The 26,752-nt window shown below is 37.7% G+C and overlaps 1 protein-coding gene across 1 annotated transcript in view; it reads right to left on the minus strand.

Moving 5' to 3' along the window:
- The window catches only part of NEB (nebulin), a 264,486-nt gene that overhangs the window by 176,459 nt on the left and 61,275 nt on the right, over positions 1-26,752 (minus strand). Inside the window, exons 18-26 of the mRNA XM_082630423.1 lie at positions 26,631-26,735; positions 26,141-26,239; positions 24,763-24,867; positions 23,684-23,791; positions 23,485-23,598; positions 5,354-5,551; positions 3,243-3,350; positions 890-988; positions 14-118 (exon numbers count right to left, since the gene is read on the minus strand). Of these exons, the coding sequence (XP_082486549.1) occupies positions 14-118; positions 890-988; positions 3,243-3,350; positions 5,354-5,551; positions 23,485-23,598; positions 23,684-23,791; positions 24,763-24,867; positions 26,141-26,239; positions 26,631-26,735 (1,041 nt within the window). The remainder of the gene's footprint in view (positions 1-13; positions 119-889; positions 989-3,242; positions 3,351-5,353; positions 5,552-23,484; positions 23,599-23,683; positions 23,792-24,762; positions 24,868-26,140; positions 26,240-26,630; positions 26,736-26,752) is intronic.

Consider the following 26,752-nt stretch of genomic DNA (forward strand, 5'->3'; position numbering starts at 1 on the left):
CCCACATGCACACCTCACTGATATTGTAGGCGTTGACTTTAGCCTGAATGAACTGGGGCACGTCCGCCGGCAGACTGTACTTGTGAATAATTTCCTCCCCTTTGACTTTGTAGGCAATCTGGAAGAGAAAAAAATGCATAAACAAACAAATAAAGTAGGGGAAAGTGTTTAACGGCACAGGAGAATAATTTTGGAGCAGATCACATTGCGCAGAGGAGTTTTTTTAATGAAAGACAGTCTCTGTGCCTTCCCCACATTCCCCGGAAAATATCTGTAGGCATTTAAGATCTCCTATGCAATTGCACAGGGTCTGATTTTAGTGCCTGTTAGCCTTGGCAAAAGTCCCTTGGTATGTGCTAAGAACCTCCAGACTAAGGTAGGGGGACCTACCTAAGAGCCCAGGAAAGTGACCCAAAGACAAAGTTAACCTGCAGACACTTTCCTGAGCATAGGAAAAGTTAATAGGGTGGGATTTACCAACTATCTATATTATATTTTGTGGGCAGTGGGTGACTAAAGGGACTTAGGGGTAGTTTTTACTAAGCATGATTTTTGTCTTACCTCTGACTTTAAATATAACCGTTTCATATGATGTAGTGTCTAAAATCACTTTCCTGATCTTTCCTAGAAATAGGCTTGTGTTTCTGGTTATCAAGAGAAGCCCCTCTTACTTTTTCCTTCAAGAGCAATGTCCAATCACTGAAATATATATAATCATCTACAGATATGAATTAGGTGTGCTTTTTTAATGAAAACCTGGGGAATTATACAGTTGCTCATATAACTGAGTCTCTTTAGATTGCCTAATAAGTACAGGTGATCATTACATTTAGAATACAAATGTATTTGTATTAGTTAACATTTAAATACAGAGAGAATTAACACTTACATCACTCCTCTGGGCCTGGTTAATCTTAGACTGTACTATAATTGGAGCATCTTCAATCGAAGTAAACTTGAGAGTATCTGGATGTTGGCGATATTTTTTCTGTTTGACAAATTAAAAAGAGAAAGATAATAATACTTTCACCAAAAGCTAATAAATCAAAATATTTTAAATTTATTTTGGAGGGACGAGAAATTTTCCTGGTTTTAAAATATAAAAATATTTGATTCTTTGCTGGCTTGGGGGAAAAAATGACTACAATACAAAAACCAACCTTTAAAGAAATTGTTTTAATTTTGCATTGTTTGGGGCAGTACAGACCAATACAAGTTTCAGGAATGACTTTAATTTCATGCTTATGATGTGAAAGAAGGCACTGTGAAAGCTCAGCAGAATCCCGAAACATCACAAAGTTTTCTAAAGGATTAACAGAAAATCATGCAAGGACATTTGGAGTATCTTTGCATGACACTAAACAAGCTCCCAGGAATGTCATTTTCCTTGTCACTCCATCAGCAACTGAGGTTCTCCAGTTGAGGGAGGAGGAAGTGAGGAACTAGGGCAATAGCTATGGATTATTAATAAGAAAAGCAGGACTTTTGCTTTGCAAGCTTAATGTGGTTAGTATATAAGTTATCACTAAAGTGCTGAGGAGACACAGGAGAGGGGTCATGGGGAAGATGTCTCAATTGGGAGCTGGCAACAACTAGCTACCCTTATTCCTATATTCTCCTCCTAGTTCTCTTCATTTTTTCATACTATACATCCCACTTTTGTGTATATAGTAGCATCCCTCTTTCAACTTCAGACTTCTGAAAACCACTAACCCAGAATTTTTTCTGAAAGATCTCGAGTAGATAAAGTGGTTTTCACCAAAAACAAACAGAAGCACAAAACAATAAGAACAACAAAAACTTGGGTGTGGAAGACAACCCTCACTTAGCACCTCTGACCCTTCTTTATGTGGTCTAACTTCCTGGATGACGGATTCACCTGACAGCAGGGGGAACGTTCAACTGCTATCAGAGAAGGGACTGCTTTAAGAGCCCCAAGATCATCTTTGTTTCTTCTTAGACTGAATAACAACATATATACTACTTCAAAGTCATCAAGAATATAGCATAAGGTATAATAATACTTCAAAGAAAATTTCTATAATAGTCATTATATGCATAATTCACAATTGCCAAATATTGGAAAAAATCCACATGCCCACTAACTGGACAATCAAAGCGTGATATAGCCGTGCAAACAATACTACTCTCACTAATAAAAAGGAAAATATTACAGACACATGTAGAGATATGGATGAACCTCAAAAACATTATGCTAAGTGAAAGAAAAGGCAAAATTATAGAGTCAGAAAGCAGATCGGTGGTTGTCTGGGGTTGAAAATGGGAGTGGGAATTTTTTGGGGTGCTAGCAGCATCTTAAAATTCAATTGTGGGGCTTCCCTGGTGGTGCAGTGGTTGAGAGTCCGCCTGCCGATGCAGGGGACACGGGTTTGTGCCCCGGTCCGGGAAGATCCCACATGTCGCGGAGCGGCTGGGCCCGTGAGCCATGGCCGCTGAGCCTGTGCGTCCGGAGCCTGTGCTCCGCAATGGGAGCGGCCACAACAGTGAGAGGCCCATGTACCGCAAAAAAAAAAAAAAAAAAAAAAATTCAATTGTGGGTCTGATATCACTGAGCCCCTGAATCTACGCCAGCAGCCAACTCCCTCCTGACTATTTTGAAGGCAAAGTATTTGAGTAGCCTCCATAACTTCAACTATTCTCTCTTTCTTGCTGCTAAAACCATTCCTAACTAGTAGGGGGATCTCATGAAACCCAAGGCCAAAGTTGAAACAACCTTGACCTAACCTCTTGATATCAACTGCATCCAACGACCTAACAGAGCCTGCAGTCCAACCTCCCTTGACCATGCTGATTTCACTCCTATATTGTGTATTTCATAATATACTACTCATTTTCTATCCTGCTTCTGAAAAATAAAGATGCATTTACCGGTTTAAAAAAATTCAATTGTGGGGATGGCTATGCAACTAGATGGATTTATTAAAACTTGTCAAGGTGTACACTTAAAATATGTGAATTTTTGTGGTATGCAAACTATACCTAGATAAAGCTGTTAAAAGTATTTCTGTCATGAGTGGTTAACATAAACGACTTTGGTGATGTGAAGAGGTATGATTATCTACCGAGATAATTCATGCACATGATAAGTTGGGTTTTTTTTCCCTCAGCAACAATACTAGAAAATGAAGTGGTAAAGGAGGCATTTCCCATGGTTTGAGAAGTTTTACCAGGTCACATTCACAAATCTATCTCTGTGACACACAGAGATATGATGGCTTTACCTCATTCAGAATGTTGGAAGCTCGCTTTGCCTTTTCCACTTCTAAGGACCCAAAAGGTACCCAGCCGCAACCTTTCATCCAGCTATTGTAGTCAGCTTTGTATTGGACCTAAAACACCAAGAGAAAGGTTACATTTCTTTACTCAGCATCATCCTTCTTCGTAAAATCATTAACATTTTCCCCAAAAGAATGCTTTTAAGATTTCTGACCAGTTTCCTTATTCCATACATTGAGGTTATTTTAAACATTTCCTTGGGGAGAGATTTTAACAGCCCTTAGGTTTTCACTGTTCTTTCTAGTTGGCATATGTTCTACTTCATCCTTGTTTCCAAAGTATGTGGAATTATAATTCCAATCTGCTAAATTCAAAGCTGTATTTCAAAGAATAAATGAAATTGTTATATTTAGATCATCAAACGTGAGATGTTTGCTCACTAGAATATATTATGTATTATGTTTCTATGGTCAGATTATAACTGAAGGCCGTATTGTAGGTGGATAATTTTGCTCATTTTCTGATAAGACTTGATAGTAGTTATTTGTATTAAGTGTTTACACATATTGCCCTTCATGTGTAATGGTAAGCTTAGGAGTGTTTCTACATTGGCTAACAACACACTTTAATATAGTTGTATTCAATAATTTGCTTATGGAGAGCAGTTAGCATTTGGAATTGGACCTATCTGGGAGACAGTTACTTGATGCTATTAAAATAATGACCTACTCCTGTTGTCTGGCTATAGGTGATACCTAAAACATGTACTCTAGATACAAAATTCAGATGATTGTTCTTTAGTGTGGGCCTTCGAACTGGAATGAAAAATCAAGAAACCATTGGTTCCTGCCTTTGAAAAACCTATGATCTATTTGGGAGGAAGAAACATAACAAAATGAAACAAATAAGATAATAATGCTTAAAATAGAGTTTTTAGTGATAAGAATGTAAAATTGTGCAGCTGCTATGGAAAATAGTACAGCAATTCCTCAAAAAATTAAAAATAGAACTACCAAATCATCCAGAAATTCTACTTCTGGGTATATACTCAAAAGAATTGAAAGCAGGATCTTGAAGATATTCATACATCCATGTTCACTGTGGCATTAGTCACAATAGCCAGAAGGTGGAAGCAACCCAAATGTTCACTGACAGATGAATGGATAACCCAAATGTATACACATAGAATGGAATAGAATTCAGCCTCAAAAAGGAAGGAAATTCTGACACATACTATAACATGGATGAACCTTGAGGACATTATGCTAAGTGAAATAAACCAGTCACAAAAGGACAAGCACTGCATAATTCCATTGATACGAGGTCTTTAGAGTAGTCCAACTCACAGAGACAGAAAGTAGAAGGGTGGTTAACAGGGACTGAGGGGAAGAGGAAATGGGGAGTTGTTTAATGTGCAGGGAGTTGCATTTTTGCAAGACAAAAAAGTTCTGGAGATTGGTTGCACAACAATGGGAGTGTAACTAACTGCTGCTGAACTGTACAATCAAAACTGGTAAAGATGGCAAATATGTCTATATTACCATTTAAAAAAATAGAATTGTTAGGATAAAGTATTCAGTTGTATAGCTCAGACAAATTAATTTGCCTAAAGAAGTTTTGATCTGCAGGAAAAAAACCTAGCTATTATAAAAAGTAATGCTATAAATAATATATTTTATTTTCAGACAAGATAGCAATCTATACAAAAAATTATTGATAATGATGAATGTGATAATTATGATAATGGTGATGATGATAATAGTGAATGTTTACTGAGAATTCACCAGGGCCCAGCACCATGCTAAGAGTATTTTGCATTTAAATAATGAAAACAATTCTTTTGTATTATTCCAATTTTGCAGGAGGACTCTAAACTCAGGAAGGTTGATCACTTTCCCAAAAGGAAACTGGGATGGGGTGCTTGCCAGACCCAGGCCTCTCTAACTCTGAGAGGCGTGGTCTCATAGAATCCCAAGGATAATTTTCCCATTACATACTTGCTACATACAGAAGACAATGCAGATACTTCTGAGAAATGCCAAAAAATCACTCAACTTAGAAATCCTTTTCAGTTTCTACCTTAAAAAGAGGGAATAGAGAAAATCTGGTTACTCACATCACTCTGCAGTGCATAAGCCTTCTTGGCAAGGTCCATGTTAATGCTGTCCAGCGGGTAGCTGTAATTGTGTAAGAGGTGCTTATAGTCCACATCACTGGCAATTGCCTGAGATTTCTTAGCTTGAGTCACTTGGAGCATATCAAGAGGTGCCGTGTAGATAGTTTTTGACTTTTCATAGTTTTTACGATATTCATGCTGTGAATAGGAAATTACCATTTATTAGCACAAATCTTCAATGGATTTCCAGAAAAGCACAGAGATCTCTCATAAACAACAAATACAAGATAGAGATTTTTTTCCTTCTAGTTAGTTACTTTTTTCCTAAAATGTGATCATATGTTTCACATCATTGAAACCGCCCCTCCCAAAAATCATGGGCAGATGCATGAACAGATCTTCTCAAATCTTTGTTTAGATCAAAGAAGAACTGTTAGACAGTAGGAATGGGCCACAGCTTCTGTTTCAGCCAGCTATTATTTTATTTTAAAACAGGGTTTTTCAAGGACCACTACCAAGCATGATTTCTGCTAAGGTAATCTAACCTTGGAAGAGTATTCCATTAAAGAAGTATTTTTTAAACTGTCAAAAATCATTTGACAATCATTTCATACTTCTGATTTTATAAAATGACTCCTTCATAAATAGAGCTGTACACTTGACTTCCTGACTGTTCTAAAGTCATCTTTAAGTGAATAGTTACTGATTTTTCAACCTGACTATTCTACTTTGGACAACAGATAAGCCCCACTGAGAACCCCAGAGGTTTTTCCATACTAAGTTTAATTTTGGTAACAATTTAAAAGAAGTTTCAGATTTCAGCAGTTATAAGACCTCAAAGGAGAAAAATTTATGAAACTGAGCCACTGAAGTAACGCTGACCCTTATGTACAGTGTTCTCATAAACCAAATGTCCTGACTGGCCTCAGAAGGCACTTTCATCGGTTGGTTTTCTGGAATGGTTAGACAGGGTGTTAATTAGGTCAAAGTCCCAGCTTCATCACGTCAGCTCACCAATTACCTTAAAAGAGAGAAAAATTCTGACCCAGAATTTTTCCTTTAGGAAGATTCTAAACCTATTATATCTCCCTATAATCACATAAGCTCTAAAGACAGTGATCCAAGCTAGCAAGTATAGATGTGCATTATAAATCTCCTGCAGAAATTCCTTTTACAAATAATCCAATCTTTTAACTTTCTTAGGGAATATAGTCTTCCGTTTAAAACATTGTGGGTAGTCAGTTTCACAGAATAAATTCCTCTCTTAATTGTAAAATCTAGGCCCTGGTTTATGAAAATAAAATATGGAAACTTTCTGATGGCATGCAAGAACACTGAAAAAAATAAAGACAGTTTGTCTTTATTAGAAATAAACGGATAAAGTAATGTTGCAATAGCAGTTGGTGTGTGGAAGTGTTTTTGACTAAATTGTTTTGACCCTTTTGTTCAAGTTCAGATAAGCTCACACATGCCTGCACATATAAAAGGTTGTCAAAGATCCAAATGGCTTTATTTATTTTTATTTTTATCTATTTATTTATTTGGTCCCACCGAGTGGCCTGTGGGATCCCAGTTCCCCAGCCAGAGATGGAACCTGTGCCCCCCTGCAGTGGAAGCATGGAGTCTTAACCACTGGACCACCAGGGAATTCCCTACTGATTTATTTTTTTATTGAAGTATAGTTGATTTACAATATTAGTTTCAGGTAGACAGCATAGTAATTCAGTATTTTTACAGATTATGCTCCATTAAAAGTTATTACAAGATAATGGCTATAATTCCCTGTGTTGTACAATATAACCTAATTGCTTATCTATTTTATGCATAACAGTTTGTGTCTCTTAATCCCATACCCCTATCTTGCCTCTCTCTCCTTCCCTCTCCCTACTGGTAACTATCAATTCAAGTTTGTTTCTATATCTGTGTCTGTCTCTGTTTTGTTATATATGTTCATTTGTTTTATTTTTTAGATTCCACATATAAGTGATATCATACAGTATTTGTCTTTCTCCATCTGACTTATTTTACAAGCATAATATTCTCTAGGTACATCCACACTGCTGCAAATGGCAGAATTTCACTCATTTATGGCTGAGTGATACTTGATTGTATATATATACCACATATTCTTTATCCATTTTTCTGTTGATGGATGCTTAGGTTGCTTCCATATCTTGGCTATTGTAAATAATGCTGCTACAAATATTGGGGTACATGTTTCTTTTTTTTTTTTTTTTTTTTTTTTTTTTTTTTTTTGCGGTATGCGGGCCTCTCACTGTTGTGGCCTCTCCCGTTGCGGAGCACAGGCTCCGGATGCGCAGGCCCAGCGGCCATGGCTCACGGGCCCAGCCGCTCCGCGGCATATGGGATCCTCCCAGACCGGGGCACGAACCCGTATACCCTGCATCAGCAGGCAGACTCTCAACCACTGCACCACCAGGGAGGCCCCATGTTTCTTTTTGAACTAGTGTTTTCATCTTTTCTGGATATATGCCCAGGAGTGGAACTGCTGGATCATATGGTAGCTTTATTTTTAGTTTTTTAAGGAACCTCCATACTGTTTTCCATAGTGGCTGCACCAATTTACACACCCATCAACAGTGAAGGAGGGTTCCCTTTTCTCTACATCCTTGCCAACATTTGCTATTTGTAGACTTTTTGATGATATAGCCATTCTGACAGGGATGAGGTGATATCTCATTGTTGTTTTGATTTGTATTTCTCTAAAAATTAGCAATGCTGAGCATCTTTTCATGAGACTGTTAGCCACCTGTATGCCTTTTTGGAAAAATGTCTATTCGAGTCTTCTGCCCATTTTCTTTTTTGTTTTTTTGATTGTTTGCTTTCTTGATACTGAGCTGCATGAGCCATTTATATAGTCTGGATGTTAACCCCTTGTTGGCCATATCATTTGCAAATATGTTCTATTTCATAGATTGTCTCTTCATTTTGTTGACAGTTTCCTTTGCTGTGCAAAAGATTTTAAGTTTAATTAGGTCTCATTTTTTCTGTTTGTTTTAATTTCTTTTGCCTTATGAGACAGATCCAAAAAAATATTGCCAAGATCTACGTCAAGGAGTGTTCTGCCTATGTTCCCTTCTAGGAATTTTATGATTTCAGGTCTTTAATTGATCTTGAGTTTATTTTTGTATATGGAGTTCTAATCTCATTCTTTTACATGTAGCTGTCCGGTTTTCCCAGCACCACTTATTGAAGACACTGTCTTTTCTCCATTGTATATTCTTGCCTCCTTTTTCATAGTTTAATTGACCATAGGCATGTGAGTTTATTTCTGGGCTCTCTATTCTGTTCCATTGATCTCTGTGTCTGATTTTGTACAGGACAATGCTGTTTTAATTTCTGTAGCTTTGTAATATAGTCTGAAGTTTGGAAGCATAATACCTCCAGCTTTGTTCTTTCTTCACAAGATTGGTTTGGCTATTCAGGATCTACTGTGGTTCCATATAAGTTTTAGAATTATTTGTTCTAGTTCTGTGAAAAATGTTATGGGTATTTTGATATGGATTGCATAACATCTGTAGACTTCTTTGGGTTGTATGGGTTTTTTTTTTTTTTTTTTTTTTTTTTTTTTGCGTTACGCGGGCCTCTCACTGTTGTGGCCTCTCCCTTTGCGGAGCACAGGCTCCGGATGCGCAGGCTCAGTAGGCATGGCTCACAGGCCTAGCCGCTCTGCAGCATGTGGGATCTTCCCAGACCGGGGCACGAACCCGTGTCCCCTGCATCGGCAGGCGGACTCTCAACCACTGCGCCACCAGGGAGGCCCTGTATGGGCATTTTAACAACATTAATTCTTCTAATCCATGACAATGGGATATCTTTCCATTGTTTTGTATCACCTTCAGTTTTCTTCATCAATGTCTTATAGTCTTCAGAGTACTGGTATTTTACCTCCTTCATTAAATTTATTCCTATTTTACACTCCCATTTACCACTGCAACAAAAAGAATAAAATACCTAGGAATAAACCGACCTCAGGAGACAAAAAGCCTGTATGCAGAAAACTACAAGACACTGATGAAAGAAATTAAAGATGATACCAACAGATGGAGAGATATACCATGTTCTTGGATTGGAAGAACGAATATTGTGAAAATGACTATACTACCCAAAGCAATCTACAGATTCAATGCAATCCCTATCAAATTACATATGGCATTTTTTACGGAGCTAGAACAAATCATCTTAAAATTTGTATGGAGACACAAAAGACCCTGAATAGCCAAAGCAGTCTTGAGGGAAAAAAAATGGAGCTGGAGAGTGAGCCAGAGTCCCCGAAAAGGCTGCTCCTTTAACCCTGTCCTGTCTGAGCGAAGAACAGACGCCCTACAGCGACCTACATGCAGAGGCGGGGCCAAATCCAAAGCTGAGACCCAGGAGCTGTGAGAACAAAGAAGAGAAAGGGAAACCTCTCCCAGCAGCCTCAGAAGCAGCGGATTAAAGCTCCACAGTCAACTTGATGCACCCTGCATCTGTGGAATACATGAATAGACAACACATCATCCCAAATTGAGGAGCCCGGAGTCAGTGCTGTGCCTCTGAGGTGGGAGAGCCAACTTCAGGACACTGGTCCACAAGAGACCTCCCAGCTCCACATAATATCAAATGGCAAAAATCTCCCAGAGATCTCCATCTCAACACCAGCACCCAGCTTCACTCAACGACCAGCAAGCTACAGTGCTGGACACCCTATGCCAAACAACTAGCAAGACAGGAACACAACGCCACCCATTAGCAGAGAGGTGGCCTAAAATCAGAAAAAGTCCACAGACACCCCAAAACACACCACCAGACGTGGACATGCCCACCAGAAAGACAAGATCCAGCCTCATCCACCAGAACACAGGCACTAGTCCCCTCCACCAGGAAGCCTACACAACCCACTAAACCAACCTTAGCCACTGGGGACAGACACCAAAAACAACGGGAACTACGAACCTGCAGCCTGCAAAAAGGAGACCCCAAACACAGTAACATAAGCAAAATGAGAAGACAGAAAAACACACAGCAGGAGAAGGAGCAAGATAAAAACCCACCAGACCTAACAAATGAAGAGGTAATAGGCAGTCTACCTGAAAAAGAATTCAGAATAATGATGGTAAAGATGATCCAAGATTCTATTTCCAAGATCCAAAATCTTGGAAATAGAATAGACAAAATGCAAGAAACAGTTAACAAGGACCTAGAAGAACTAAAGATGAATCAAGCATCGATTAAAAACACAATACATGAAATAAAAAATACTCTAGATGGGATCAATAGCAGAATAACTGAGGCAGAAGAACGGATAAGTGAGGTGGAAGATAAAATAGTGGAAATAACTGCTGCAGAGCAAAATAAAGAAAAAAGAATGAAAAGAACAGAGGACAGTCTCAGAGACCTCTGGGACAACATTAAATGCACCAACATTCGAATTATAGGGGTTCCAGAAGAAGAAGAGAAAAAGAAAGGGACTGAGAAAATATTTGAAGAGATTATAGTTGAAAACTTCCCTAATATGGGAAAGGAAATAGTTCATCAAGTCCAGGAGGCACAGAGAGTCCCATACAGAATAAATCCAAGGAGAAATACGCCAAGGCACATATTAATCAAACTGTCAAAAATTAAACACAAAGAAATCATATTAAAAGCAGCAAGGCAAAAACAACAAATAACACACAAGGGAATCCCCATCAGGATAACAGCTGATCTCTCAGCAGAAACTCTACAAACCAGTAGGGAGTGGCAGGACATAATTAAAGTGATGAAGGAGAAAAACCTGCAACCAAGATTACTCTACCCAGCAAGGATCTCATTCAGATTTGATGGAGAAATTAAAACGTTTACAGACAAGCAAAAGCTGAGAGAGTTCAGCACCGCCAAACCAACTTTACAACAAATGCTAAAGGAACTTCTCTAGGCAAGAAACACAACAGAAGGAAAAGACCTACAATAACGAACCCAAAACAATTAAGAAAATGGGAATAGGAACATACATATCGATAATTACCTTAAATGTAAATGGACTAAATGCTCCCACCAAAAGACACAGATTGGCTGAATGGATACAAAAACAAGACCCATATATATGCTGTCTACAAGAGACCCACTTCAGACCTAGAGACACATACAGACTGAAAGTAAGGGGATGGAAAAAGATATTCCATGCAAATGGAAATCAAAAGAAAGCTGGAGTAGCAATTCTCATATCAGACAAAATAGACTTTAAAATAAAGACTACTAGAAGAGACAAAGAAGGACACTACATAATGATCAAGGGATCGATCCAAGAAGAAGATATAACAACTGTAAATATTTATGCACCAAACATAGGAGCACCTCAATACATAAGGCAAATACTAACAGCCATAAAAGGAGAAATCGACAGTAACACAATCATAGTAGGGGACTTTAACACCCCACTCTCACCAATGGACAGACCATCCAAAATGAAAATAAATAAGGAAACACAAGCTTTAAATGATACATTAAACAAGATGGACTTAATTGATATTTATAGGACATTCCATCCAAAAACAACAGAATACACATTTTTCTCAAGTGCTCATGGAACATTCTCCAGGATAGATCATATCTTGGGTCACAAATCACGCCTTGGTAAATTTAAGAAAATTGAAATTGTATCAACTATCTTTTCTGACCACAATGCTATGAGACTAGATATCAATTACAGGAAAAGAGCTGTAAAAAATACAAACACATGGAGGCTAAACAATACACTACTTAATAACGAAGTGATCACTGAAGAAATCAAAGAGGAAATTAAAAAATACCTAGAAACAAATGACAATGGAGACACGATGACCCAAAACCTATGAGATGCAGCAAAAGCAGTTCTAAGAGGGAAGTTTATAGCAATACAATCCCACCTTAAGAAACAGGAAACATCTCGAATAAACAACCTAACCTTGCACCTAAAGCAATTAGAGAAAGAAGAACAAAAACATCCCAAAGTTAGCAGAAGGAAAGAAATCATAAAAATCAGATCAGAAATAAATGAAAAAGAAATGAAGGAAATGACAGCAAATATCAATAAAACTAAAAGCTGGTTATTTGAGAAGATAAACAAAATTGATAAACCATTAGCCAGATTCATCAAGAAAAAAAGCAAGAAGACTCAAATCAATAGAATTAGAAATGAAAAAGGAGAAGTAACAACTGACACTGCAGAAATACAAAAGATCATGAGAGATTACTACAAGCAACTCTATGCCAATAAAGTGGACAACCTGGAAGAAATGGACAAATTCTTAGAAATGCACAACCTGCCAAGACTGAATCAGGAAGAAATAGAAAATATGAACAGACCAATCACAAGCACTGAAATTGAAACTGTGATAAAATATCTTCCAACAAACAAAAGCTCAGGACCAGATGGCTTCACAGGCGAATTCTATCAAGTATTTAGAGAAGAGCTAACACCTATCCTTCTCAATCTCTTCCAGAATACAGTAGAGGTAGGAACACTCCCAAACTCATTCTACGAGGCCACCATCACCTTGATACCAAAACCAGACAAGGATGTCACAAAGAAAGAAAACTACAGGCCAATATCACTGATGAACATAGATGCAAAAATCCTCAACAAAATACAAGCAAACAGAATCCAACAGCACATTAAAAGGATCACACACCATGATCAAGTGGGGTTTATTCCAGGAATGCAAGGATTCTTCAATATATGCAAATCAATCAACATGATACACCATATTAACAAATGGAAGGAGAAAAACCATATGATCATCTCAATAGATGCAGAGAAAGCTTTCAACAAAATTCAACACCCATTTATGATAAAAACCCTGCAGAAAGTAGGCATAGAGGGAACTTTCCTCAACATAATAAAGGCCATATATGACAAACCCACAGCCAGCATCGTCCTCAATGGTGAAAAACTGAAACCATTTCCACTAAGATCAGGAACAAGACAAGGTTGCCCACTCTCACCACTCTTATTCAACATAGTTTTGGAAGTTTTAGCCACAGCAATCAGAGAAGAAAAGGAAATAAAAGGAATCCAAATCAGAAAAGAAGAAGTAAAGCTGTCACTGTTTGCAGATGACATGATACTATACATAGAGAATCCTAAAGATGCTACCAGAAAACTACTAGAGCTAATCAATGAATTTGGTAAAGTAGCAGGATACAAAAGTAATGCACAGAAATCTCTGGCATTCCTGTACACTAATGATGAAAAATCTGAAAGTGAAATCAAGAAAACACTCCCATTTACCATTGCAACAAAAAGAATAAAATATCTAGGAATAAACCTACCTAAGGAGACAAAAGACCTGTATGCAGAAAATTGTAAGACACTGATGAAAGAAATTAAAGATGATACAAATAGATGGAGAGATGTACCATGTTCTTGGATTGGAAGAATCAATTTTGTGAAAATGACTCTACTACCCAAAGCAATCTACAGATTCAATGCAATCCCTATCAAACTACCACTGGCATTTTTCACAGAACTAGAACAAAAAATTTCACAATTTGTTTGGAAAACCAAAAGACCCCGAATAGCCAAAGCAATCTTGAGAACGAAAAACGGAGCTGGAGGAATCAGGCTCCCTGACTTCAGACTATACTACAAAGCTACAGTAATCAAGACAGTGTGGTACTGGCATAAAAACAGAAAGATAGATCAATGGAACAGGATAGAAAGCGGAGAGATAAACCCACGCACATATGGTCACCTTATCTTTGATAAAGGAGGCAGGAATGTACAGTGGAGAAAGGACAGTCTCTTCAATAAGTGGTGCTGGGAAAACTGGACAGGGACATGTAAAAGTATGAGATTAGATCATTCCCTAACATCATACACAAAAATAAGCTCAAAATGGATTAAAGACCTAAATGTAAGGCCAGACACTATCAAACTCTTAGAGGAAAACATAGGCAGAACACTCTATGACATAAATCACAGCAAGATCCTTTTGGACCCACCTCCTAGAGAAATGGAAATAAAAACAAAGATAAACAAATGGGACCTAATGAAACTTCAAAGCTTTTGCACAGCAAAGGAAACCATAAACAAGACCAAAAGAGAACCCTCAGAATGGGAGAAAATATTTGCAAATGAAGCAACTGACAAAGGATTAATCTACAAAATTTATAAACAGCTCATGCAGCTCAATAGCAAAAAAACAAACAACCCAATCCAAAAATGGGCAGAAGACTTAAATAGGCATTTCTCCAAAGAAGATATACAGACTGCCAACAAACACATGAAAGAATGCTCAACTTCATTAATCATTAGAGAAATGCAAATCAAAACTACAATGAGATATCATCTCACACCAGTCAGAATGGCCATCATCAAGAAATCTAGAAACAATAAATGCTGGAGAGGGTGTGGAGAAAAGGGAACACTCTTGCACTGCTGGTGGGAATGTGAATTGGTACAGCCACTATGGAGAACAGTATGGAGGTTCCTTAAAAAACTACAAATAGAACTACCATATGACCCAGCAATCCCACTACTGGGCATATACCCTGAGAAAACCATAATTCAAAAAGAGACATGTACCAAAATGTTCATAGCAGCCCTATTTACAATAGCCCGGAGATGGAAACAACCTAAGTGTCCATCATCGGATGAATGGATAAAGAAGATGTGGCACATATATACAATGGAATATTACTCAGCCATAAAAAGAAACGAAACTGAGCTATTTGTACTGAAGTGGATAGACCTAGAGTCTGTCATACAGAGTGAAGTAAGTCAGAAAGAGAAAGACTAATACCGTATGCTAACACATATATATGGAATTTAAAAAAAAATGTCATGAAGAACCTAGGGGTAAAACGGGAATAAACACACAGACCTACTTGAGAATGGACTTGAGGATATGGGGAGGGGGAAGGGTAAGCTGTGACAAAACGAAAGAGAGGCATGGACATATATACACTACCAAACGTAAGGTAGATAGATAGTGGGAAGCAGCCGCAGAGCACAGGGAGATCAGCTCGGTGCTTTGTGGCCGCCTGGAGGGGTGGGATGGGGAGGGTGGGAGGGAGGGAGATGCATGAGGGAAGGGATGTGTGAACAGATGTATATGTATGACTGATTCACTTTGTTATAAAGCAGAAACTAAAAAAAAAAAAAAAAAAAAAAGATCATACACCATGATCAAGTGGGGTTTATTCCAGGAATGCAAGGATTCTTCAATATACGCAAATCAATCAACGTGATACACCATATTAACAAATTGAAGGAGAAAAACCATATGATCATCTCAATAGATGCAGAGAAAGCTTTCAACAAAATTCAACACCCATTTATGATAAAAACCCTGCAGAAAGTAGGCATAGAGGGAACTTTCCTCAACATAATAAAGGCCATATATGACAAACCCACAGCCAGCATCATCCTCAATGGTGAAAAACTGAAACCATTTCCACTAAGATCAGGAACAAGACAAGGTTGCCCACTCTCACCACTCTTATTCAACATAGTTTTGGAAGTTTTAGCCACAGCAATCAGAGAAGAAAAGGAAATAAAAGGAATCCAAATCAGAAAAGAAGAAGTAAAGCTGTCACTGTTTGCAGATGACATGATACTATACATAGAGAATCCTAAAGATGCTACCAGAAAACTACTAGAGCTAATCAATGAATTTGGTAAAGTAGCAGGATACAAAATAAATGCACAGAAATCTCTGGCATTCCTATATACTAATGATGAAAAATCTGAAAGTGAAATCAAGAAAACACTCCCATTTACCATTGCAACAAAAAGAATAAAATATCTAGGAATAAACCTACCTAAGGAGACAAAAGACCCGTATGCAGAAAATTATAAGACACTGATGAAAGAAATTAAAGATGATACAAATAGATGGAGAGATGTACCATGTTCTTGGATTGGAAGAATCAACATTGTGAAAATGACTCTACTACCCATGCAATCTACAGATTCAGTGCAATCCCTATCAAACTACCACTGGCATTTTTCACAGAACTAGAACAAAAAATTTCACAATTTGTATGGAAACACAAAAGACCTCGAATAGCCAAAGCAATCTTGAGAACGAAAAATGGAGCTGGAGGAATCAGGCTCCCAGACTTCAGACTATACTACAAAGCTACAGTAATCAAGACAGTATGGTACTGGCACAAAAACAGAAAGATAGATCAATGGAACAGGATAGAAAGCCCAGAGATAAACCCACGGACATATGGTCACCTTATCTTTGATAAAGGAGGCAGGAATGTACAGTGGAGAAAGGACAGTCTCTTCAATAAGTGGTGCTGGGAAAACTGGATAGGGACATGTAAAAGTATGAGATTAGATCACTCCCTAACACCATACACAAAAATAAGCTCAAAATGGATTAAAGACCTAAATGTAAGGCCAGACACTATCAAACTCTTAGAGGAAAACATAGGCAGAACACTCTATGACATAAATCACAGCAAGATCCTTTTGGACCCACCTCCTAGAGAAATGGAAATAAAGACAAAAATAAACACATGGGACCTAATGAAACTTCAAAGCTTTTGCACAGCAAAGGAAACCATAAACAAGACCAAAAGAGAACCCTCAGAATGGGAGAAAATATTTGCAAATGAAGCAACTGACAAAGGATTAATCTACAAAATTTATAAGCAGCTCATGCAGCTCAATAACAAAAAAACAAACAACCCAATCCAAAAATGGGCAGAAGACCTAAATAGACATTTCTCCACAGAAGATATACAGACTGCCAACAAACACATGAAAGGATGCTCAACATCTTTACTCATTAGAGAAATGCAAATCAAAACTACAATGAGATATCATCTCACACCAGTCAGAATGGCCATCATCAAGAAATCTAGAAACAATAAATGCTGGAGAGGGTGGGAAAAAAGGGAACACTCTTGCACTGCTGGTGGGAATGTGAATTGGTACAGCCACTATGGAGAACGGTATGGAGGTTCCTTAAAAAACTACAAATAGAACTACCATATGACCCAGCAATCCCACTACTGGGCATATACCCTGAGAAAACCATAATTCAAAAAGAGACATGTACCAAAATGTTCATAGCAGCCCTATTTACAATAGCCCGGAGATGGAAACAACCTAAGTGTCCATCATCGGATGAATGGGTAAAGAAGATGTGGCACATATATACAATGGAATATTACTCAGCCATAAAAAGAAACAAAATTGAGCTATTTGTAATGAGGTGGATGGACCTAGAGCCTGTCATACAGAGTGAAGTAAGTCAGAAAGAGAAAGACAAATACTGTATGCTGACACATATATATGGAATTTAAGAAAAAAAAATGTCATGAAGAACATAGGGGTAAGACAGGAATAAAGACACAGACCTACTAGAGAATGGACTTGAGGATATGGGGAGGGGGAAGGGTAAGCTGTGACAAAGCGAAAGAGAGGCATGGACATATATACACTACCAAACGTAAGGTAGATAGCTAGCAGGAAGCAGCCGCATAGCACAGGGAGATCAGCTCGGTGCTTTGTGACCGCCTGGAGGGGTGGCATAGGGAGGGTGGGAGGGAGACGCAAAAGGGAGGGGATATGGGAACATATGTATATGTATAACTGATTAAATTTGTTATAAAGCAAAAAATTAAAAATTTTAAAAAAAAATGGAGCTGGAGGAATCAGACTCCCTGACTTCAGGTTATACTACAAAGCTACAGTAATCAAGACAATATGGTACTGGCACAAAAGCAGAAACATAGATCAAAGGAACAAGATAGAAAGCCCAGAGATAAACCCACGTACCTATGGTCAACTAATCTATGACAAAGGAGGCAAAGATATACAATGGAGAAAAGACAGTCTCTTCAAGAAGTGGTGCTGGGAAAACTGGACAGCTACATGTAAAAGAATGAAATTAGGGCTTCCCTGGTGGCGCAGTGTTGAGAATCTGCCTGCTAATGCAGGGGACATGGGTTCGAGCCTTGGTCTGGGAAGATCCCACATGCCACGGAGCAACTAGGCCCGTGAGCCACAACTACTGAGCCTGCGCGTCTGGAGCCTATGCTCCGCAACAAGGGGCCACCATAGTGAGAGGCGTCTGCGCACCGCGATGAAGAGTGGCCCCCGCTTGCCACAACTAGAGAAAGCCCTCGCACAGAAACGAAGACGCAACACAGCAAAAATAAATAAATTAAATTAAAAAAAAAAACTCCTACCCCCCAACATCTTCTTTAAAAAAAAAAAAAAAAAAGAATGAAATTAGAACACTCCCTAACACCATACACAAAAATAAACTTAAAATGGATTAGAGACCTAAATGTAAGACCAGACACTATAAAACTCTTAGAGGAAAACACAGGGAGAACACTCTTTGACATAAATCACAGCAAGATCTTTTTTGATCCACCTCCTAGAGAAATGGAAATAAAAACAAAAATAAACAAATGGGACCTAATGAAACTTCAAAGCTTTTGCAGAGCAAAGGAAACCATAAACAAGACGAAAAGACAACCCTCAGAATGGGAGAAAATATTTGCAAACGAATCAACAGACAAAGGATTAATCTCCAAAATATATAAACAGCTCATGCAGCTCCATATTAAAGAAACAGGGGCTTCCCTGGTGGCGCAGTGGTTGAGAGTCTGCCTTTCAATGCAGGGGACATGGGTTTGTGCCCCGGTCTGGGAGGATCCCACATGCCGTGGAGCAGCTGGGCCCGTGAGCCATGGCCACTGAGCCTGCGCATCCAGAGCCTGTGCTCCACAACGGGAGAGGCCCCAACAGTGAGAGGCCCACATACTGCAAAAAAAAAAGAAACAAACAACCCAGTCGAAAAATGGGCAGAAGACCTAAATAGACATTTCTCCAAAGAAGACATACAGATGGCCAAGAAGCACAGGAAAAGCTGCTCAACATCACTAATTATTAGAGAAATACAAATCAAAACTACAATGAGTTATCACCTCACACCAGTTAGGATGAGCATCGTCAGAAAATGTACAACCAACAAATGCTGGAGAGGGTGTGGAGAAAAGGGAACCATCTTGCCCTGCTGGTGGGAATGTAAATTGATACAGCCACTATGGAGAACAGTATGGAGGTTCCTTAAAAACTAAAAATAGAAATACCATATGATCCATTAATCCCATTACTGGGCATATACCCAGAGAAAACCATAATTCAAAAAGACACATGCACCCCAATGTTCATTGCAGCACTGTTTACAATAGCCAGGTCATGGAAGCAACCTAAATGCCCATTCACAGACGAATGGATAAAGATTTGGTACATATACACAATGGAATATTACTCAGCCATAAAAAGGAACGAAATTGAGTCATTTGTTGAGATGTGGATGGATCTACAGACTATCATACAGAGTGAAGTAAGTCAGAAAGGGAAAAACAAGTATCATATATTAATGCATGTATGTGGAACCTAGAAAAATGGTACAGATGAACCAGTTTGCAGGGCAGAAGTTGAGACACAGATGTAGAGAACAAACGTATGGACACCAAGGGCGGAAAACCATGGTGGGGTGGGGATGGTGGTGTGCTGAATTGGGCAATTGGGATTGACCTGTATACACTGATGTGTATAAAATTGATGACTATAAGAACCTGAGGTATAAACAAACAAACAAACAAACAAAAAACTAATACTAAACTTTCTTTGGGTTATTTGCATGGAAATACGTTAATATAAATGTTTCAGACATTACATGAAATTTCTAAAAATCTTATATGTTCTGGTATAATGTTATAAGTCATAATTCTAGTTATTACTTTAAAATGTATATCTCAGAAAAAACTAAATTTCCTTGTCAATTGCATTATTATGAACTTCCATCAAATCTTTAACCATGGTCATTTTTAAGTCTTTTGTCATTTACAGACAGTTCTGGGTGTACTCTGATGCTTTTGAAAAAATGTTCCTATAAAAGGATTTCATCTTCAAGGAATTCATGGAAAAGACTCTGAGAAGTACAGGTTTCTGGTAACTGACTATACTGCTGAACTGAATGAATAAGCATTTTCAGAACTCTAATGGAAAACTGATGTATTCATAAAAGTGCTAACAAAAGGTCAAGATAAAAAAAATTAATTACATGGGACTGAGTGAACTGATGAGGGTGATTATAATTTTTGTGACTTTCTGTTTGAATTAAAAAAAAGTTATTCCTATTTTATTCTTTTTGATGCAATTTTAAATGTAGCTTTTGTTTTTTACTTTCTGATAGTTCATTATTAGTATATAGAAAAGCAACAGATTTCTGTATATTAATCTTGTATCCTTAAACTTTACTAAATTCATTTATTAGTTCTGATTGTTTTTGGGTGCAGACTTTAGGGTTTTCTATATAAAGTATCATGTCATCTACAAATAATGACAATTTTACTTCTTCCTTTCCAATATGGATGCTTTTTATTATTTTTTTTAATTAATTTATTTTTTCTGATTGCTGTGGTTAGGACTCCCAGTACTATGTTAAATAGACGTGGAAAGAGTGGGCATCCTTGCTTGTGCCTGATTTAAGAGGGAAGGTTTTCAGCTTTTCATCACTGATGTTAGCTGTGGGTCTGTCATAAATGGCTTTTATTTGTTGAGATATGTTCCCTCTATACCCACTTTGATGAGTTTTTATCATGAATGGATATTGAATTTTGTCAAATGCTTTTTCTACATCTGTTGAGATGATCATGTGATCTTTATCCTTCCTTTTGTTAATGTGGTGAATCACATTGATTGATTTGCAAATATTTAACCATCCTGCCTCCCTGGAATAAATCCAACTCAATTATGGTATATGATCCTTTTTATATACTGTTGGATTCAGTTTGCTAATATTTTGTTGAGGAGTTTTGCATCTATACTTAAAGATATTGGTCTGTAATTTTTTTCTAGTATCTTCTTCTGGTTTTGGTATTAGGGTAATTGTGGCCTCACAGAATGAATTTGGGAGTGTTCCATCTTCTTCAATTTTTTGGAATAGTTTGAGAAGGATAGGTATTAGTTCTTTTTTATATGTTTCATAGAATTCATCTGTGAAGCCATCTGGTCCTAGACTTTTGTTTGCTTGCATTTTTTTTTAATGCAAATTCAATTTCACTACTAGCGATTGGTCTGTTCAAATATCTGTTTCTTCTTGATTCAGTTTTGACAAGTTGTATGTTTCTAGAAATTTGTCCATTTCTTCTAGGTTGTCCAATTTGTTGGCATATAACTGTTCATAGTATTATAATTTTTGTATCTCTGTGGTATTGGTTGTTATTTGTCCCTTTCATTTCTTATTTTGTTTATCTGGGTCCTCTCTTTTCTTCTTGGTGATATTGGCTTTATCAGTTTTTTTCTCTTTTCAAAATAACAGCTCTTGGTTTCATTGATCTTTTCTATTGTTTTATTAAATTTCCATTTTATTTATTTCCTCTCTTATCTTTATTATTTTCTTCCTTCTGCTGACTTTGGGTTCTGTTTTTTCTTCTTTTTCCAATTCCTTTAGGTGGTAGATTGGGTTATTTATTTGAGATTTGTCTTGTTCTTGAGGAAGGCCTATATCGCTATAAACTTCCTTCTTCAAACTTCTTTTGCTGTATTCCATAGATTTTGGAGTGTTGTTTCCATTTTCATTTGTCTTGAGGTATTTTCTGATTTCCTCTTTGATTCCTTCATTGACTCACTGGGTTTTTTTTTTCTTTTTTCTTTTTTCTTTTTTTTGCAGTACACGGGCATCTCACTGTTGTGGCCTCTCCCGTTGCGGAGCACAGACTCCGGACACGCAGGCTCAGTGACCATGGCTCACGGGCCCAGCCGCTGCGTGGCATGTGGTATCTTCCCGGACTGGGTCACGAACCCGTGTCCCCTGAATCGGCAGATGGACCCTCAACCACTGCGCCACCAGGGAAGCCTGACTCACTGGTTTTTTAGTGGCATGTTGTTTAGCCCCAAATGGCTTTAAAAGGCTTTTTAAAAGTGATGTGTGCTCTGTATCTGCAGCTTAGATTTTAGCCTGAATATTATTTGAGAATGACTCATCATTGACTATCTCTTTTGGTTGCCAACATGAATCAATTAACAAGTACTTATTGAACACTTATTATGCATTTAATAACTTATTGTTCTAATGGGTTCTGTGGTAGGGTAAAAACCAAAGATAAACATACATGTGCTGTCAATGGGAGCTATAACTTTCTTGAGTTGAGACAAAATAAGGGAACTGGTGAAGAAGATAGTATTACGTATGTGAGCACTGTATACTGACTATATATAATCACACTGTATCTAATTCAGTGTGAATTTACTAGAGAAAATAACTGAATAAGACGTTTAAAGTGCTATATGACTATATAGTAAATGTGAAATGATTTAAAGAAGGTTTAATAGCTCACAATATGAACACATGGTTAAAATGAAAGTAAATGATACAAACACCCTTCTCTTTCATCATGAAAAGCTAATATTTGCAAGCTATGTTGAACATTCTTACCACTCTTAAGGGATTCTCCAAACATTTTAAAACACAGTGTATATTGCAATTTTCAATAGTGTATGTTTGCCTCTCTATGGTAAGAATTTTAACTGGAATATGATAGATATCCTAAAGGCAATCCTTAGGGAATCCACGAATTCTCTATGAAAGTCAGGCAAAAGATGTGAAAAAAAACTCCATTTTCCTAAAGAGATGGACCAGATCTTTTATCAGATTCTCAATGGGGCCTATAATTAATGGAATCTTAGACCTAGGCCAATACTAATTACTAAAGTCAGTAAAGAGCAATGTTGGCTATACTAAGATTTTTATCTCTGACTCACGATTTTCTTCCAAAATAAAGTCACTTTTTAAACCACAATTTTAAGTTACGTTTCAATTAGAAAATATGAAAACATCTTAATGTTTTCCAAAAGGTGTTGAGAATTACAATCAATATTCTACTAAATATGAATACAGGTTTTTTCAAAGTGAAATGGAGATCAAGTACAAATCATTAATTTCTCTCCTCAAACATGAGAGGTGCAAGAGCCTGGGGAATCATTCTACTTCTAAAGTTCTCCTCAGCAGTTCATTGTTGTGAACCTGAGAGAGCCCATGGATATGGAATCTTTTTACATCATTACCCTTGGGCATGTTGACTGGGACACAATCTTGAAAACAAGACAGATTCACAAAAGCACTCACATCACTCTGGTTTTTGGCCGTCTTCAAAGAGTGCAGCATCTTGGGATCATCGTTAATGCCGAGGGCTCCAATCATCTTTCCTTTGCTTTTCTCATAGTCTTTCTTGTACATCACCTGCAAAGACATCACACGTGCCAGATCTCACTCATCAAGAAGATTGCTGAGGCCCACCCTGTCCAGGTGCCCAGGCCATACTCACATCGCTAGAGATCCTGGTATTGGCTTTGGCTGCCAGCAGGGGAATGGCATCCACCTTAATGTCAAAGTTCTTAGCTTTGGTCTTCTCCCAGTCATACTTATAAACATTCTGGACAGAAAAATTTCAGCACAGGAATGGGCAAAAGTAATATGCATGTTATCACACTTTAAAGACTAGAGGGTAACCCAATACCCTGTCTTAATATAAAATAAATAGACCATTTTCCTTAAGAAATTGTGCATATTTTAGATAATTCTCCTCAAGATGAATCTTCCAATTCTCTAAGATTAAGCTTCTCTACTCTCCATGAGAATATTGCATTATATTAACTTCATTCTAGTTATCATACTAATATTTGATTCCTAACACTGAATATTTTATAGAGTGGCACAAATATTCTATAGTTAACTTACTTTGTATTATATAAAGGCACCATTTTCATTTGATCTCAAAGTCCTCTGAAAAGGTTATTTCACGAATCATTGCAATATTCATTGATGCTGGATAATTTTAGTACTTATTTAAAGAATTGAAGAAATTGAAACCCTCGAGGGTAATTTGACTTTTCTATAAAATTAAGTTTGGAAATGAAAGATAGCAATGGATACCTGGCCTTATGCCTTTTGAATACCCTATATCTTTGTTAGTGCAAGTTCTCTTACATGTAGAAATAAGTAGCATTTGTGTGAAATAAGGGACTTTATATGCCTGGGGAATAAACAAAATGAAACTGTATCTTAAAATATGAGGTTCTGAAAGAAAATTATAGTATAATATAAAAGGATATATGGCTAAAAGAGCTTACATTAAGATTTGCAATTAAACATACATGAATGGTGGTATTTTGAGGGTTGGTTAAAATATATTAAGATTGTCTCATTGTATGAAGCTACTTATAAGATTGTTACACACATTTTATAAGGTGAGTTTAAAGTTACCCTGGCAGAGGCATAGGGACACAATACAAATGTTAACTGTTATTCCCATCTTTAATATTGAAATATTTATTTAATGAGGCAATTCAAAAATAAAAGCATAGTTGTCATTATAACACATGGCATAGTGCACGAGGAACTCACATCACTCAGGTTATAGGCGTTGACTCTGTGCTGGATAAGGGCAGGAGTATCTGGAGGTATATGGCACTTGAACTTTTCATTTTCATGTTTTGCTTTGTAATTTAGCTGAGAGCAAGAGAGAGAGAGAGAATGAGCCAATTAGTTCTCAATTCAGAAGAAGATTGTTCCAAAATACAAAAAAAAAAAAAAATCTTGTGTGGTACATTTCATGAGATAAAATGTAAAATACATTTTGTTAAATAACAACTGACAGAGTCATTACGATCAAAAGAGAAATCCAGATCTAGGGTGGGCCACTCTGCCTTACTGACACTGCGTGGTGGATAGTTGACAGCTGTTATCATATCTGTCACCATGGTAGGGCCCTAATGGAAAGAGGTGGCACTTTCATACGTGGGAGCTCCCCTCTTTATATATCACAATTGGTCCTGTAGGTTCTGAGAGTGACAGCCTTTCTTCCTTTCTGCTGTCAATGCTCAATCACTGGAAGATCTTTTCTAACAAATCTGGTTATGTCCCCTCACATGCATTATGGTTTGTGGATACTCTAACTGAAGTCTTCATTTCTGGCCATAATCTACTGAGGTTACTTTTATTTTTCATTTTTTTAGTTCCACACAAGTTTGGAAATTCACATTGAAAATTTATATGATAAAATGTATCTCAAAGACTCCATTTCCCAAAAACTTATTTGAGAGACAGAGAAATCCCATGTACTGAATACCCGCTCTGGGTCAGGATGTGTACTATGCGCATATCTTCTTTCACAATCTTCAAAACCACCACAAATTATCAAAGGGAACTATGAGGTATGGGGAGGTTAAAAAACTTTCCTAGGCCCCAGGTCATAAATGATAGAGCTGGAATTTGAATCCAGTTCTCTCTGACTCGAAAACTCATGTTCTTTCCAGTGCATTAAGCTACGTTAGTTTCCCTTGCAGAACTCTTTTACTATAATTGTTATCCACCCAAGAAGATGCAAGGTAACTAAATAGGAAAGTATTTTAGGTGATTACAAATATATACAAGTTAAACCTGTTAAAAAGTTATGTAGGGGCCTCCCTGGTGGCGCAGTGGTTGAGAGTCCGCCTGCCGATGCAGGGGATACGGGTTCGTGCCCCGGTCTGGGAGGATCCCATATGCCGCGGAGCGGCTGGGCCCGTGAGCCATGGCCGCTGAGCCTGCGCATCCGGAGCCTGTGCTCCACAACGGGAGAGGCCACAACAGTGAGAGGCCCGCATACCGCAAAAAGAAAAAAAAAAAAAAAAAAAGTTATGTAGCCTTTTTTATAAACGTGACAAGTCACTGGATTTCACGTATAGAGTTATGATATGCTATCCCTCATAACTGAATTTCTTGGATATTTAGGGGAACTTACATCACTCAGCTGTTTGGAATTGACTTGGGCTTGCACCAGAACAGGAGAGTCGGTGACCTGAGTGAATTTTGTCTTATCTGGATGGACTTTGTAGGTGTACTGTGGGGGAAAGAGAATCACGTTTAGTAGTATCACTTGTCAAATCCGAGTTGGCCTATAGGCCAAGCAAGCAGAACCCCATCCCCCAAAAGAAAAGAAACTTGCAGTAAGCAAAACACATTTTTTCTAATTAGACTGCAGTTTCTTTGAGAGATGCTCTTACATCTATATAGGAAACTTTCCCATATCTTCAGATTCCTGATTACTTTTCTTTGGGAAATTGAGCTAGAATTAGCGCTTGAGACATGTGGGTGACAACAGGGAAACAAATTGTTATTCTTACAGACTCCTTGCTTGCATTTGTTTGCAAAAGTGTCAAAATATTAAACACATCTTGATCACTAGATACTGTGGAGGGTGGTAACATTCACAGTTTATACTACAGACTTACATCTTTACACTTATCTAGTTTCTTGATTGCTTTATATTCTTGAGTTATGGTCTGGGGGAAGAAGCCTTTGCCTCTGTCCTCTTCATATTCTGCTTTGTAGTTTTTCTATGAGGAAAAGAAAT

The sequence above is a fragment of the Mesoplodon mirus genome, assembly GCF_964341445.2.
Source record: "Mesoplodon mirus genome assembly, chromosome: 8".
In the NCBI taxonomy this organism is placed as follows: Eukaryota; Metazoa; Chordata; class Mammalia; order Artiodactyla; family Ziphiidae; genus Mesoplodon; species Mesoplodon mirus.